At 45.9% G+C, this 16,944-nt stretch overlaps 1 protein-coding gene across 1 annotated transcript; it reads left to right on the top strand.

Moving 5' to 3' along the window:
• Nucleotides 1-141: 141 nt before the first annotated feature.
• Nucleotides 142-16,255, top strand: LOC148687099 (uncharacterized). The gene is made up of 6 exons (XM_088664033.1): nucleotides 142-304; nucleotides 4,255-4,344; nucleotides 5,431-5,557; nucleotides 6,739-6,849; nucleotides 7,713-9,016; nucleotides 11,827-16,255. Exons 2-6 carry the CDS (start codon nucleotides 4,321-4,323, stop codon nucleotides 11,860-11,862), a joined length of 1,602 nt encoding a protein of 533 aa, XP_088520159.1. The 5' UTR covers nucleotides 142-304; nucleotides 4,255-4,320; the 3' UTR covers nucleotides 11,863-16,255.
• The last annotated feature ends 689 nt before the right edge of the window (nucleotides 16,256-16,944 follow it).

Here is a 16,944-nt window from a genome sequence, read left to right on the forward strand (position 1 = left end):
AAGCCTCTTCCAAAATTTCCTCCCAGAAGCCAGGAAAGACTACAAACCCCATAAAGCTTTGGGTCAGGAAAAGGTGCTGGAGGGAGAAGCACTACAAGTCCCAGCATTCCTTGCACACAATGCCTTTAACCCCCATTTTCAAAGGAGGGGAGGGGATCCTGCTGCGGTGAGGTCACTGGCGGGGAGGGGGGCGATGCCTTCCCGGAGGGGAAGCAGCTTTGTTGGGAAATCGGGGCCCTGCAGCCCCACATCCCGGGGGCTGTAAGGACCCTCCTTGCTTGCCTGCTTGAATCCTGCACAGCCTGTGAGTGCTGGGAAGCGGGGGGGGGGCAGATCTGGGGTGGGTGGGGGGAGAGAGAGGGAGCTTGTCCTGCTGTAAGTGCCTGGAATAAATGGGGGAGAGGGGTGTGCTCCCCCCCTTGCAGGATCTGCCTTAAATTACATGCAGTGGAATAATAATAATAATAATAATAATAATAATAATAATAAAGAGCCTCCACCTTGCTTGGGGGAGCAGGAGGGTCGTGGAAGCTGCTCCGCATGCAGAAGGTGCAAGGTCCAAATCTCTGGCCTGTCTGGAGTGACACTTGCCTGAAACCCCCTGAAAAGCTTCTGCCAGCCCGAGCAGGCAACAATGAAGCTCAATGGACTGACTGGATTAAAAGGAGACAGGGTCCCTGTCACGGAATCATATGGTGGAGTTGGAAAGGGACCCCGGGGGTCATCTAGCCCAACCCGCTGCAATGCAGGAATTGCAGCTAAAGCATCCATGATAACAAGGTAGAAGGGAGCGGGGAGCAGGGAGAGATCCCTTAAGGCAAAGCCAAGATCAAGTGCTGATTTATTATTTTTATTTATTATTTTATTTTACTTTATGGTCATCATATGTTTTAGCTGAGATTCCTGCATTGCAGCGGGTTGGACTAGATGACCCTCTGTGTCCCTTCTGACTCTACAATTCTGTGATCCTATGGGCAGGCAAGCCGTTTGGCTTCGGAGACTCTTTACCGTGGTGTTTCACCATGGGTAAGGAGACCACTTTGCTAGTGGGAAACGGGTCACTTTGGATGCTCAGTTACGCCTTTTATCTGTCTTTGAGGGTGCTAAGACTGATCTTATTTGCCAACAGTTAGAATCAGTATGTTAGGGTTGGGCAGGAGGACCCTCAGGGTCATCTAGCCCAACCCCCTGCAATGCAGGATTCGCAGCATTAATTAATTAATTAATTAATTAATTAATTTGATACCTGCCGCTTGCCGCTAGTTTAGTGATCTCTCAAGAATGGAAGGCTGCATCTTGCTACTCTTTAAGCATGTGGTTTTAAAAAGTTGTGCCCGTTGCCTTTTCTGGTAAAACTGATCCTATAAAATATGTGCTGCCAAGGGCAATTGCAGCGCATATTGTTTTTGCTTGTTATTATGGAGCACATTTTTGTGTTTTTATATTATAAACCGCCCTGCGATCCTTGGATGAAGGGCAGTACTGTATAGAAATTTAATAAATCATCATAACAGTAATGGGGACCCTCATATTTTGCCTCAGGTTGGGGGGCTGTTTGTGATTTATAGGACCAACCAGTCTCATGGCTGGCACATATCTGCTAAGTGAGATTTTATCTGGTGACGTTTTATGCATTCCTGATATATTTTGCAATCAATTCGAACTTTGTACCCTGCTATGATATATATTTTATGCTATACATTATTTCTTCAGCTATTTAAACTTGTTATTCCTCTTCCCTTTATGTTTATTCTTTATTATGCATTTTAGTTTGTTGTTTAATTTATTGCATTTGTAAGAAAAGAAAAAACCACATTAACTCACAGACTCTAGCCCAAATCTGCTTTCCCCCCCTCTTTTTTAATTTGATTTTTCTTACCTGGAGAGAAATTGCTTTATTCACTGAGATCTGGTAAATAATATAATAGGGAGTCTTTACATTTTGCTTCATATATAAAGTATAATTATCTGCTTTGGGGGGGGGGAGGCAATTTGCAACCCCTCAGCCAAGTCACAGTGAATAGCATCCAAGGCTTCGCAAGTTATTTTGGCGTATGAGGCCTCTTGCAAGACACCCTTTTCATTGTGTATTTGTGGTGATTTTCCTCCTGATGCTCTGGGCAAGGCAACACACAACCCCACTCCCAAAACTGTCTACACTTGCAGTTGTTTGGAGATGGTTGTGCCGCTCCATTTTGCATTTGATGCATATTCCGTAGCTTCCTGCTGAAATTCTGTCACTTTTCATACCACAAATGTTCACGCTCCCCATTTTTGTGGAGTTACAGCTCCCCTCCAGTCAGCAGTCATGTGGCAGCATCGGGGAACCATTGCCGAGCAAACAAAAGCAGCATAAACCCACCGTTAATGTGCTGTTATTGTGTAAGGAACATGTTGCGCAATCCACTAGCGTTGAAAACCACCCATTCACTCCGGACGGCCTGAATCAGCTTTTGTTTTGTTTTGTTAAAAGAGATGGGTGGACAGTTAAGGAACTTTGTTTTGTGGGACCGATCTCTTTTTCTGAAGCTGTTTGGTTGGAACGGCTTATTTGAATGATTGGTTTGCTTTTTAAAATAATAATACTGTAAGTAGAAGAGTTTGGATTTGATATCCCGCTTTATCACTACCCGAAGGAGTCTCAAAGCGGCTAACAATCTCCTTTCCCCTCCTCCCCCACAACAGACACCCTGTGAGGTGGGTGGGGTTGAGAGACTTCAAAGAAGTGTGACTAGCCCAAGGTCACCCAGCAGCTGCATGTGGAGGAGCGGAGACGTGAACCCGGTTCCCCAGATTACAAGTCTACCGCTCTTAACCACTACACCACACTGGCTCTATAATTGTAGCTGTCTTCTTTCACTAGGGACAAATGTAAGGCTCTGCACTTAGGCAGGAAGAACCAGATGCACAAATATAGGATGGGGGGTGGGGGACGACACCTGGCTTGCCAGAAGTACATGTGAAAAGGATCTAGGGGTCTTAGTGGACCACAAGCTGAACATGAGTCAACAGTGTGATGCAGCAGCAAAAAAAGCTAATGCCATTCTAGGCTGCATCAACAGAAGTCTAGTGTCCAGATCAAGGAAAGTCGTAAAGGTACCCCTGACCATTAGGTCTAGTCGCAGACGACTCTGGGGTTGCGCGCTCATCTCGCTCTATAGCCGAGGGAGCTGGCGTTTGTCCACAGACAGCTTCCAGGTCATGTGGCCAGCATGGCAAACCAGAGCAGCGCACGGAAATGCCGTTTACCTTCCCACCGGAGCGGTACCTATTTATCTACTTGCACTTTGACATGCTTTCGAACTGCTAGGTGGGATTCGAACCGCCGACCTTCTGATCGGCAAGCCCTAGGCTCTGTGGTTTAGACCACAGCGCCACCTGCATCCCAGAGAAGTCATAGTCCCAGTCTATTCTGCCTTGGTCAAACTACACCTGCAATACTGTGTCCAGCTCTGGGCACCAAAATTTACGAAGGACGTTGACAAGCTGGAACATGTGCAGAGGAGGGCAACCAATATAGATGATCAAGGGTCTGGAAACCAAGCCTTTTGAGGAATGGTTGAAGGAGTTGGGTATGCCTAGAGAAGACAAGACTGTGCGGTGATGCGATAGCCGTCTGAAGGGCTGTCGCAAGGAACACGGAGCAAGCTTGTAGAGGGTAGAACTAGTGGGTTCAAAAAACAAGAAAGGAGATTATAAAAATTCGGTCTAATCTAATTAGCAGTGTCCAAATATCTTCAGAACATCTTCAGGACTAGCTAAAGAGGACCCAGTGTTATTAATTGCTGTAGTCTACCTCCCTAAGTACCTAGTAACACTCCTTTTAATCAGTTTTCTTTTAAACAATTGTTAAAACCTATATTTATTGCCTATTTTTAGATTATTACTGTTTTTCTTTTATTGTTTTATGTATTGCATATTTATGTGTGCTGGTCAAGAACCATAATCAATCAATCAATCAATCAAGAAAGGAGATTACGATTAAAAATTAGGAAGAGTTTTCTGGCGGTAAGAGCAGTAGAATGGACTTCCTCGGAAGGTGGTGGACTGGTTTTCATTGGAGGTTTTGAAGCAGAGGTTGGATGACCATCTGTCAGGGATGCTTTCGCTGAGATTCCTGCATTGCAGAGGGTTGAATTAGAGGATCCCTTCCAACTCTATGGTTCTGTTCGTTTTAATAACTGTATATTACATTGTTGTAACCCATTGTTGTTGGGGGAAAGCATCACTCCGAAATTCATTGCTTTTTTTCAGCCCACAGAGTACAGAACCATAGCCCAGACTCAAACTGGATTATCCTCTCATTCCACTGCAAAGAAAATGAACGAAACAGACCCGGTTCAGGTAAGAGATGTCTGTAATAATATGGCTCTGTGCACGCAATATTTTGTTCTGGAATCCATGGAGTTTCCAGCACTGGTATCCAGAGGCATTATTGCCTCCAACCAAGCCGTCTCCTTCTCTTCTTGGTTCTTCCTTCTTGTTGAGAAGTTCAGAGTGGCAGCGTCCCAGGAGAGGCGATGCTCTGTGGCAGCTCCTAAATTGTGGGGCTCCCTCCCCACAGAGGTGCGTCCTGCACCTTGGTATTCAGATTTTGGTGAATGCTGAAGATGCACCTCTTTAGGTGCCTTAGACCAGTGTTTCCCAACCTTGTGCCTCCAGCTGTTTTTGGACTACAATTCCCATCATTCCTGACCACTGGTCTTGATAGCTAGGGATGATGGGAGTTGTAGTCCAAAAACAGCTGGCGGCACAAGGTTGGGAAACACTGCCTTAGACACCTGAGGTGTTTTTGGAGCCCACCCTATTTCCATGACCGCAATCTGTTTGAGCTGTTTCAAATTCTGAATCTTAAATTGTCATACCCTGCCCTGGGACCTGCTAGTGAATGGCAGGTGGTGTTTGTAACAAATGATAATAATAATAGCTGCATTTTTATGGACATTTTCTTCTGATATATGCATTTTTGTACTTACCATTTGCTTGGAAAACTACAATGCAAAATTCAGGGAAATGTGAACTTCAAAGGATGGATGTGAAGTGCAAATCAGGTACTTTTATTGGCCCGAATATATGCCACACTTCCCCCTCCCCCCCCAAAAAATTCTGACTGTGAAAAGTTAAAGTGTGGCTTAAATTTGCAATCTTACAGAAATTGGCTTTTACAATATCGCTGCTGAAACAGACATACGGTAAAACGGAACAAAAAAAGTTTTATTGCCGATTTGCGAGCTGGAGACTGTTGTACAATTAATTCCAATGTCATTCATCACTTTCCCCATATTTTACAGTGAAGTATACATTTTTTATTTGCATCTATAGAGCTACGAACAGGTCTCACGGGTCCTTTCTAGTACCCGTAGGATTTTCTTCTACATTTGCCACTTACAGGGATTCTTGGGCTTGGCTGAGTTCTCTTTGTCCTTACAGGGGCCAGTGACCTTTGAAGATGTGGCCGTATATTTCACGGAGGGCCAGGCCGCTTTGCTCGATCCGGCCCAAAGGTCCTTGTACAAGGAGGTCATGCTGGAGAATTATGGGAACGTCGCCTCGTTGGGTAAGCAGCCTCCTTTCCCATTTCGGCCAGAAGACTTTGTTGATGTCATATGGAGCAGAAGTTTGCTTTGCCTTATGTCTGCTACATCCAGGGCTTTTAGTGTGGCAGATTCTGTCCCTTGGAATGCAGACCCCACCCTTTTCCATTCTTATTTGTAAGTTTCGAAGGTTTACAAATTTAATACTTTCCAATTGATTTCCACTTGCCATTTGACTTCCCCTCCACCCCTCTGGGGTTTCCCTATCTTTTCTAATATTGCTGCATCTGTGTACTTTGCTTTCCACTTGTTCCCAAATACTCATTTTACTGCAGTTCTTCATTCAGATCCTACCTGTGTTTTTACATGTTTACAATGATGCTTTGAATATTCTACAAAAGGTTTCCAATCCTCCTGCCTCTTCTAGATCTCTAATTTACAATAGTTAAACTGGGCAGTTGGAATGCACTCCCAAATGGGCAGCTGGAAGTCATTTGCAGCACTGGAATCCAGGCGTCTGCTTAAAACTCACCTGTTCACCCACACTTTCCCTGTGGAGGGGACCCAGCTATGTTTGATGCATCAAGCGGATCTATTATTCTGTGATGCGTTTTGTACTTTTATTATGAACGCAATTGTTGACTTTACACTGTTCATCCCATGATCCATTTTTTCCCCTTTAAAGTTGGGGGAAGAGAAATTTTTGCAAGTAAAACAAATGCGTATATTGCCTTCCCCTTTTATTTAGGAGAAGGAGTTTGGTGTAATTATTTTTTAATAATCGAAAACAATGACAGCCGTGTCCCACTTCCACTTTCGGAGCCAGTAAATGCCTCTGAATAACAATCATGTGTAGAAACTAGCCCAGGCATCCCCAAACTTCGGCCCTCCAGATGTTTTGGACTACAGTTCCCATCTTCCCCGACCACTGGTCCTGTTAGCTAGGGATCATGGGAGTTGTACGTCAAAACATCTGGAGGGCCGCTGTTTGGGGATGCCTGAACTAGCCTATTGTGCGAAAGTAAAATTTTCATCAATTGCTCCGCCCACTTTTGCCTCTGGCCACGCCCACCAGAGGCATGTGGCCCTGGGAATGTCAGGTCCCCACCCCTGACCTGCGTGAACATAGCAAATGAATGAAATATAGGTATGGGAGTTCAGGCAAATACCTCTTGATTTCCCCCCCGCCTTCTGATTTCCCAAGGAGGATCTGAAGACCCCAAGCCGGCCCTGATTTGCCAGCTGGAGCAAGGGAAAGAGCCGTGGGTGGCTACTCTTCGGCGCCTGGGGGAAGAGGCGCTCAAGGCAACCTCAGGTGAGACAGCCAGAGTGGGGCCAACAAGGCTGCATCCAGAGTGAGACCCTGCCTGCATGAACACCTCTGCTCGGAGATCTGCAATAATGTCAATAATCTCTTCCCCCCCCCAGCCATTTTGAAAATAAAACAGCAGGGAAACAAATTACCAAATCAGGATGCAGTGCTTGTATTTAATCCATTCTCAACACTGTCCTTTTTATTTGTCATCCGAAAAAAGCCCTCTCACATTAGTACGCCCATCATCCCTAGCTAGCAGGGCTAGTGGTCAAGGATGATGGGAATTGGAGTCCAAAAACAGCTGGAGACCTGATTTGGAAACCCTGGTCTAGATTAAGTCCATAACAAAAAGCCACTTACTAGCACCACTGCTGAGAAGGAAGCCTCAGGGAATTCAGTGGGTTACATTACAGGTGAAACTTGGAAAATTAGAATATTGTCGAAAAGTGCATTTATTTCAGTAACGCAACTTAAAAGGTGAAACCAGTAATATGAGATAGATGCATGACATGCAAAGCAAGATATGTCAAGCCTTTATTTGTTGTAATTGTAATTATTTGTCGTTAGGCGGGTCAGTTATAAATGGAATGGAATTAATGAAATGAAATGTAATAGCGATGTTTATTTTTGTATTATTGTAACTATTTGTTTTATTACTGTGGAATTTCCAAAAGAAAGCATTTGTAAAAATTAAAAGAAAAAGAAAAAATAATAAGTTGCATTACTTTTCGACGATATTCTAATTTTCCAAGTTTCACCTGTAGGTGTGCAAAGGATTTCAGCTAAATACTCATGAACGTTAGGTGAAGCGTTTTCTTCCAGACTCGAAGAGTAAATTTTGCTGGTGTGTTTTATCCCAACAGGAGACTTGAAGAAGAAAAACGTGTGTCCAGAGTGCGGAAGATGCTTCTCTGACATGTCCGTCCTCCTTGAACATCGGAGATGCCACTCAACCTGGAGACCGTATAAATGCGTGGATTGCGGGAAATGTTTTCCTGGGTTTTCAGAGCTTTTGACGCACCACAGAGTCCACGTGGCCGAGAAATCTTCTCAGTCCTCCGAATCTGAGGAAGGTTTTGACATCAAAACAGTCATCGTCGGTCACCAGGGAATCCACGCGGGAGAGAAACCTCACAAATGCTCGGAGTGCGGGAAGTCTTTTGATTTCAAGTCCACCCTGGCAACGCACATGCGCATCCACACGGGGGAAAAGCCTTACAAGTGCTTGGAGTGCGGGAAGTCGTTCGCTCGGAAAGGGAACCTTTCCGGTCACCGGAGACTCCACATGACCGAGAAGCCTCACAAATGCATGGAGTGCGGGATGTCCTTTGCTCAGCAGTCGAAGCTCGTTGGTCACCAGAGAGTCCACGAGGAGCTTTTCAAGTGCTTCGAGTGCGGGAAGTGTTTCCCTCACAAGGGCCTTCTCATTGAACACCGGCGGGTCCACACGGGAGAAAAGCCTTTCAAGTGCTTGGCGTGTGGGAAGTACTTTTCCCGGAAGTCGAACCTTGACGACCACCAGAGAATCCACACGGGGGAGAAGCCGTACAAGTGCTCGGTATGCGGGATGTGTTTCGCGGGCCGCTCGTCCCTCACCTACCACTACCGAGGCCACACCGGAGAGAAGCCCTTCAAGTGCCTGGAGTGCGGGAAGGATTTCGCCGACCGCTCGTCGCTCCAGTACCACGAGAGAGGCCACACGGGAGAGAAGCCGTACAACTGCTTTGAGTGCGGGAGGAGCTTTGCCAGTCGGTCGTCCCTGGTTTGCCACCGGAGGACCCACACCGGGGAGAAGCCTTACCAGTGTGTGGAGTGCCTGATAAGCTTCGCCGACAAGTCGGGCCTCATATGCCACGAGAGGGTCCACACAGGGGAGAAGCCGTACACCTGCCTGGAGTGTGGGAAATCTTACTCCTTCCGGTCGTCCCTCGTTTGCCACGAAAGGTCCCACACGGGAGAGAAACCTTACCAGTGCCTGGAGTGCGGGAAGTCTTATTCCGACAGGTCGTCCTTTGTTTACCACCAGGGGACGCACACAGGAGAGGAACGCTTCAAGTGTCTCGAGTGTGGGGTGTGTTTTGCGCCAAAGCGACCACTTTCCAGGATCCATGGCATCCCGGTCGTGCAGCACCCTATTCATCACGAGAGCTGCTCTTTCTATCTCAAGGCAAGTGAAGTGCCTGGCTCTTAAGACAGGGCATTGGTGTCAGGCTTCAGGGAATCTGACCCCTCCCACGGTGGGCAGCCAAGAAGCCGATGACAAGAAGAGCTCTTACCAAGTCTTTTATTCAGTATTCACAGAGAGAGGCTTTGAAAAGTGCCTCTCCTTTCCAGTAATGGCATTGCTCCGAGTAAAGTCCCACCCCTTCCGTCTCTCCTATCACACGTCATCCCTTTGCCGGTTGATCTGTCATGGAATTCTACTCAATATTGATCCTGAGCAGATTCCAATGTATAGTTAGCAGAGTAAAAACTTAAACACATTGCAGGATTCCCCCAAAAAATAGACCAGAGGCAATGAATAATTCATCCAGTAGAGCTTTACTGCTACTGAAGGCAAAGAGCATCATGGTCACAAATCCTATATTTTCAGGATTGGCACTGTCCATAAGAAATCCAGTTGCGACAGACCTAACTTAAACTTAGAATAACTTATAATAAGACTAAAACTTAACACTAAGCACTTTGTACAGAACACCACACCAGAAAGAAAGAGAGAAACCCAGGCTCCTGTTGTCTTATCATAGTCTTATCATAGTCAGCATAACCTTGACAGAAGAGATAACAGGACCAGTTTAAGCCAGCTGTTCTCCTTCTCTGAAGGAATAACCCAAACATCATGAACCTTCTGCTTGTTTCTTTCACACAGAGAATCTTCTGGAAGCTTCCAGAACCCTCTTGAATTAAGTAGCATAGGAAATATCTCTACACATCAGATCAATACTTCCTGCACTAAGAAACTGACACTTTCTGCCTCTGAGCTTTCTGTTCTCCTGTTCTCAATGCCTGCTGAGTCCTGAGAGAGGCGGGGGCGGGGGGGGCGGGTTTGGCATGCTTTCCAAAGACACTGAGTCTGTCAGCTGTTTCTCCCCTGGTGTTGCTTCTTCCTCTTGCTCCTCTCCCAATATTCCCCAGCTTTTACCCTCTGCAGCCTCTAAACTGTGACCTTCTGCAAACCACTGTTCTGAATCTATACTGTCTCCCTCTTCTCTGGGAAGTGCAGGAGGAGGAGGGGGCGGTCTCCCCCATTCCTCCTCAGTCCAGTCCCTGATATCTGGAGGCATATCTTGCGGGTGACATTGAGGCTGGGAGTCAGCAGCCAGTGTGGCCAAGACCACTTAGGAATCCCACTCGCATATCTCTGTCCAGCCCCACACGTCTATAAGAAGAGACCGAGCCCGCCTGCTGGATCAGGCCAGAGGCCCACCTTGTCCTGCTTTCGAAATGGTTAAACAGATGCCAGTGCCGGATTAAACCCTGCATAGTCAAAATCTCTGGCCCTTCTCATGCGCAGGCTCTGGTGGTATAACATTGAACTAAGAAAGCTAGATTGCAATTTTATTTCAAGATCACATCAATATTATTTTGATCCGTTGTCGCAGGGCCCCTAAAAGGGCCCAGAGACATGCTCTGCCAATTTGGAAATCCGGCACTGCCAGATGCCCTTGCGGCCTGCAGCAACTGGTATTCAGAGAAATGTGGCCTCCGACTGTGGAGGTGAAACACAGCCATCGTGGCTGGTAGCCATTGATAATAATAATAATAAATAATTTATTATTTGTACCCCTCCCATCTGGCTGGGTTTCCCCAACCACTCTGGGTGGCTTCCAACAAAAATTTAAAATACATTTGTTATTCTCTTTGACCTCTGGTGGGAGGGCATTCCACAGGGTGGGTGCCACTACCGAGAAGGCCCTCTGCCTGGTTCCCTGTAGCCAGAAGGCCCTCGGTGCTGGACCTCAGTATCCGGGCAGAACGATGGGGGTGGAGACACTCCTTCAGGTATACTGGGCCGAGGTCGTTTAGGGCTTTAAAGGTGGATTTATACTGATGGATTTATACTCCGTGAATTTGTCTTAATCCAGATGTGGGGAACCTTTTTGCCCCTCCAGACACCGCTGAACTGCAATTCCCATCAGCCCCAGCGAGCATGCCGAATGGCGAGGGTTGATGGGAGTTGTAGTTCAGCAACTTCTGGAAAGCCAAAGGTTTGCCTGGTCCAGTCCTCTTGTCAAAGCCGTCCAGAGTCGGTGGCCATCGTTGCCTCTTGTGGGAACAAATTGTTCCCTTTTGTACGTCCCAAATATTCCAACACTCAGCTTCGTTGGATGTCCCCGAGTTCTCGTATTATGAGAGAGGGAGAAAAAGCTTACCCCTGTCTGCTTTCTCCACACCTTTGTAGGTAAAATGTATCTGGTTTCTATAGTTCAACAGGTTGGTCTGCTAACCTTGTTCGTATGAGGCATGTGCTTCAACGACTCGTGTGTTAGGGTGTCTAGAACGTTCAAATTCCAAAAATGAGGGGTACTTAAAAGTTTTAACACGACTTGGGAACTTGATAGATATATCGGTTAAATTAACACAATTTAGTTTTGCCTGATATGTAAAATGTGTGTAAAATTGCATAGAAATAATTAAAAATGGTTGCCAAATAAATGCAGTTTAATAATAATAATAATAATAATAATAATAATAACAATAACAACAACAACAACAATATAGAATTACCTGACATTTTCAGGAGGTTAAAATTAAAATCCTGTTCTTTTCTGAAAGCAGCTTGTGGGCTTCTTCATGCTTACCAAGCTAAATGTAGTCCAGTCACAAAAATAATAGCAGATTTGTATGCCTCACACCCAAAAACATTTTAAAGACCACTCTCTGAAGAAACTAGCAAAAATTAAGTTTCACACCCTAAAATGACATACCTGTTGATGGTATTAATATAATTCTTATACGGCATTCTTTTTTTCCCAGTTGAAAATGGAATCAGAAATAAAAGAAGAAAAATGAAGACAAGAACCCAGGAGCAGCGCTGATCTTCGTGCGAAGGAAGTCGCAGTATCTCTGTTTACAAAATATCTCGGTTGAGTGTCTTGCATCACTAGCACTTCGATGTAACGAGTAAGGATAGGACAAAGGAGGCCTCCATATCTGTCATGTTCGGCTTTGTTCTTAGAAAGGGTTTCCCATGGCGTTTTGGGCTGCACACATGCTACGTATACCTTTGAAACAAGTTTGAAGGACATTCTTTCCCTCGGAGAATTCTGGGCACTGTAGTTTTCCGCTCACAGAGAAGCGCTGAAGAAAACTACAGTGCCCAGAATTCTTTGAGGCAGGGAGAATGTGCTTTTAAGTTTGCATACACACCATACATGGAAAACACGTTTGAAGCACACAGGCTTCCCCCAAAGAACCCTGGGAACTGTAGGCTGTTAAAGGTGCTGGGAATTGTAGGTCTGTGAGGGCTAAACTACACTTCCCACAATTCTTTGTAGAGGCGTCATTTTCTTTGAATGTGTGGTGTGTGTATAGCCCCTTTGAAACAGCCCCTTAGTCCAGAGGGTGAGCCTGTGGCTCTTCAGATATCATTGGACTCCATCTCCCATCAGCTGCTCCTGGGTTGGTAGTTTTCCTTCTCCCACCCAATCCTTTTTCCTTTCGTGTCATGTTTTTTGTTTTTAAGAAAAATTGCAGCACGGCTAACAGCTAGGGATTATGGGAGTTGTAGTTGAGCAGCATCTGGTCACAGGCTCCACACCTCTTCTGTAGTCTCTACACACTGCCTATGGCAACTAAGTCTTTTTGTTGTTTATTCGTGTCTGACTCTTCATGACCCCATGGACCAGAGCATGCCAGGCACTCCTGTCTTCCACTGCCTCCCGCAGTTTGGTCAGACTTTGAGAACACTGTCCAAACATCTCGTCCTCTGTCATCCCCTTCTCCTTGTGCCCTCAGTCTTTCCCAACATCAGGGTCTTTTCCAGGGAGTCTTCTCTTCTCATGAGGTGGCCAAAGTATTGGAGCCTCAGCTTCAGGATCTGTCCTTCCAGTGAGCACTCAGGGCTGATTTCCTTCAGAATGGATAGGTTTGGTCTTCTTGCAGTCCCTGGGACTCTCAAGAGTCTCCTCCAGCACCATAATTTAAAAGCATCAATTCTTCAGTGATCAGCCTTCTTTGTGGTCCAGCTCTCACTTCCATACATCACTACTGGGAAAACCATAGCTTTAACTATATGGACCTTTGTCGGCAAGGTGATGTATCTGCTTTTTAAGATGCTGCCTAGGTATGTCATAAGTCTTAAATACATTAATTAATGCAACTTCCGTTGTTTTTTCCTCCCTCTCCCATCTGCGGTTTCACGCATATGGAATTTTAGATTGTAAGCTCCTCGGGGCAGGGACCGGCCCTCTTGTGAAGCACTATTTGGGCAGCCCGCACTAGCCTGGGCTATGAGCCCAAGGGCTGTTGGGAGGTGGAAATGAAATGAGAACATCATTGCAACCTGGCTGTGACTGCCAACTAGCTTCACCCTCCTAGAAAGAACACTTAGAAGTACTTTGCAAACGAAGAACTGGTACCTGGGCTGCTTGTCTTCCTTCTCCCTCCCAATCCTTTTTCCTTTCATGTCATTTTTTTTAATAGGAAAATTGCAGATCAAAGAGCAAGGACGATTGTGCTAAACCTGCTCAGGGAGCCCTTTTTTTTAAGCTAAAGAGCAGGGTGAAAAAATACTTTTAGAGAGCACTAAACAAAGCAATAACAATTGGAGACTGGGAAGGGACTGCTCCTATTCCGTGCTTCAAGAGGGGACTTTTATCCATGTCCAAGGGCTGCCAGGAGGGGAAAGTTAACTTGCCAATGTTGAGCATGAGCACTTCATTCCTACATGGGGCATCTGGGGGCTTCTGAAGCATAGGAAAGAAATGTCCTGTTCTCCCCCCCCCCCCAAAAAAAGGAAGTACAAAAATGGGGAACCAAAATGATCAAGGGGCTGAAGCAGCTGCCTTGCAGGGAAGGGAGGGAGGGGACAAGATGGAAATGTATAATATTATGTATGTTATATAGAGTAAGCAAATAGGGGTTTTTTCTCATCACATCGGGGACATCGAATAAAGCTGGACATTAGAAGGTTCAGGAGGCACTTCTTCAGACAGCACATACTGGTAGTTAAAAACTGTGGAACTCACTGCCACAAGGTGGCCACCAATTGGGGTGGCTTTAAAAAGGGGGTGGAGCGAATCCACAGAGGGTAAGTCTATCCGTGGCTGCTGCCCACCCTCGGAGGCAATATAGAAGATAATCCGTTAGGGAATCTTGCAGGCCACATTTCTCTCCATTTTATAAACCCCCCACCCCACCCCACAGCAGACACCCTTGACATTCCCTAGGACCTGGAAGCTCACAGGTTCTTATTTTTATTATCAATATCCTTTTCCTTTTAGCTTATAAAATCAATGTGCTTCTGCACACTTAGGAAGCTTGCACGGTGTACTGGGGGTGGGGGCCGGGAACCCCTACTGCCTTTATTTCTTAAAGTTAAGCGGTATGCACATGTTATTAAATCAATAAAAATTAATAGATTTTCGGAGCAGCCCCGTTTCTCTGCTAAGCCAAAAGGCAGGCAGGACCACCCAGAGTTCGGTACTGCAGGCGCCACTGCCTCTAAAGTGATAGTGTTATTTTAATGGTTACAAAAATGTGGACATTTGTTCCATGTCGTCTGAGAGGAAACACACAGTAAGATCTCATTAGATTCTTTGATACAACTGGAAGGATCAGAGAGAATCGGGTTTATTACGGAAGATTATTATAGCCATTATTTCACGTTCAAACTGGTTTCTCTCTTACTTTTGACTCTTAAAGAGAGAGGCACATGCTTTTGATTGAGCGTTCTTAAAAAAAGTTGCCCTCCAGAGGTTTGGGGAAGGGGAGAGCACATCTGCCATACATACGAAAGACTATACAGGGGTTGCCAACTCCTGAGAGACTGCGATCTACTCACAGAGTTAAAGAATGGCAGTGATCTACCCCATTTTGGGGGGTTCAGGTCTAAGTTGTTGGGCTTTTTTAAAGAAAGGAAACCCCTGTGAAATGTACTCGGAGTCGAGAGTGAATTTCATGCTCTTTATTCAGCTCATAGTCATCAAGGAGAAGAGGAGAAGAAGAATGGCTCTTTTCCCAAAACCATCTGCTTATATACATTATTTACACAATGGGCCTTGCGTGATTGGCTACTTCAGGGCTACACCTGTGGGCCAATTATATTGTGGATTGACTTCTGCCTGCAGCCTGATTGGCTGCTCCTACAGGCCAATCAGGTAGCAGATTCACTTCTGCCAGCCGCCTGATTGGCTGCTCCAGCAGGCCAATCAGGTTGCGGATTCACTTCCACCTGGAGTTGGATTGGGTAGCTCCCGCTGTTTCTGAATCCTATTGTTCTAGGATTCAGCTCAGTACATAACACCCTGCTTTTGGGGGTTCGAGGTTGTTGAGCTTTTTTTTAGGGAGCCCAAAGTAGTTGAGGGGAGCCGGTAATCTACCGGTGATCTACCACAGACGTCCAGTGATCTACCGGTAGATCACGATCTACCTGTTGGACGTGCCTGGACTATACCATTGGTTTTTCCAGCTGAGTATTGTCCATGCTGGCTGACAGAAGCTCTGCTTTCACGCAGCGGTCTTTCTCAGCTCTTCCTGGTGATGCCAGGGGTTGAGCCTGGGAGCTGATCACCAGAGGAACTCACCACCTCAGGAGGCACTGCAGGTTTGTAAGCAGAGGCTGGAATGCTATAGCTGCATCTTGCATTGCAGATTCCCCCAGTGAGCATGGGTGGGATACATCGGCGGTTGCCAACAAGGGGCCCGTGGGCACAATGACACCCTTGAAGTCGTCCCCATGTGCCCATAAACCTTCTGAGGAAGTTGGAAAAGTGACACTCTTTCCCAGTTCTTTTCATTTCTATGTGCTCAGATAACTTCTCCTTGGCATGACTTTTGCACAGATCCCTTGGAAAAGTGAGACAAAGCAGATGACGAACAGTCTTTTGGGTGGTGGGGTGGGGTGAAGTTGAAGATAGAGTTGACCAGTGGGAGTGATGCTCACTAGAAAAACCCCAAATGTCCCCACGAGGCCTGATAGTGTTGGCAGCTCCCTGGAACACATACCTCAGGTGGCCCTCCCTACTCTTATCATTCTGTTTTTAACACATATATAACATGGGAGAAAGTTTCTCGCTTCTGGAACCTTTGAATGGCTATGTTTGTTTTAAGCCTCTTTCTGTATAAATAAGCTTCCTTTTTTCTGTTGAACAAAACCGATATCCCACGTCATTGTTTTTGCGAGTAGAAAATAACTGTCGTGTTCTCATCCGTTATTTAAATAAAAAGTTAGTGCGAAATGCAATCTCGGTTCTAGTAACTCATTGTGTCCTTTCGCTTTTGTTACTCGAGAGTTTCCATGTGTCTTGCAACAGGAGTTTCTCAAACAATAATATCAACAGATATTTCAGTGTCATATAAGGAGAGTCCTGCAAAATCAAACTTAAGGCTCACCCCCTGGGTGCAATGTTGCCCTAGCCCTTTAGGTCTTCCTCTGGCACCCATGAAGTCCACCTCTGCCCCCTTGTTCATGAGGTGGGGAGAGAGGGGGGTTACCCTTCTATCCCTTGAAAAGCACATGGAGTTGAAGAAGGAAGTCTGAAGACGGGCATTCTTTCCCACTTCCTCTTTCAGCTCTATGTGCTTTCCAAGGCTCAGGTTGCAGCCATATTCACACCATATGTTTAAATTAGGGTTGCTGTACATCTGGACATACCCGAAATACTCATAGCTGCCAAGGTATCCCTTTTTTAAAGGGATTTCCCCTTATGCTGAATAGGCTTCCTCGCGAGAAAAGGGAAAACTTGGCAGCTATGGAAATACTGCAGTCGGAAGCAGTGTCTGGGCGGAAATCAGCAAAATGGGGAAATCTGGACATATGGCAACCCAGGTCGGCAGTGCTGTTTCTGCCGATTTTCCTTAAAGAGAGCTCAAAAACGTCTTATTTTTTGCGTTTTTGCTCAAAAATCTCAACAACTTTGAGCAAAGCTAAAA

This window comes from Zootoca vivipara, chromosome 2, assembly GCF_965207765.1.
Source record: "Zootoca vivipara chromosome 2, rZooViv2.hap1.1, whole genome shotgun sequence".
Lineage (NCBI taxonomy): Eukaryota > Metazoa > Chordata > Lepidosauria > Squamata > Lacertidae > Zootoca > Zootoca vivipara.

Bases quoted from the DNA above. Each gene is read 5' to 3' on its own strand.
- LOC148687099 (XM_088664033.1), top strand. From the start codon at position 4,321: ATGAACGAAACAGACCCGGTTCAG. The intron at 5,558-6,738 runs GTAAGCAGCCTC...TGATTTCCCAAG, and splicing joins TGGGAACGTCGCCTCGTTGG to GAGGATCTGAAGACCCCAAG. The intron at 6,850-7,712 runs GTGAGACAGCCA...TTATCCCAACAG, and splicing joins GGCGCTCAAGGCAACCTCAG to GAGACTTGAAGAAGAAAAAC.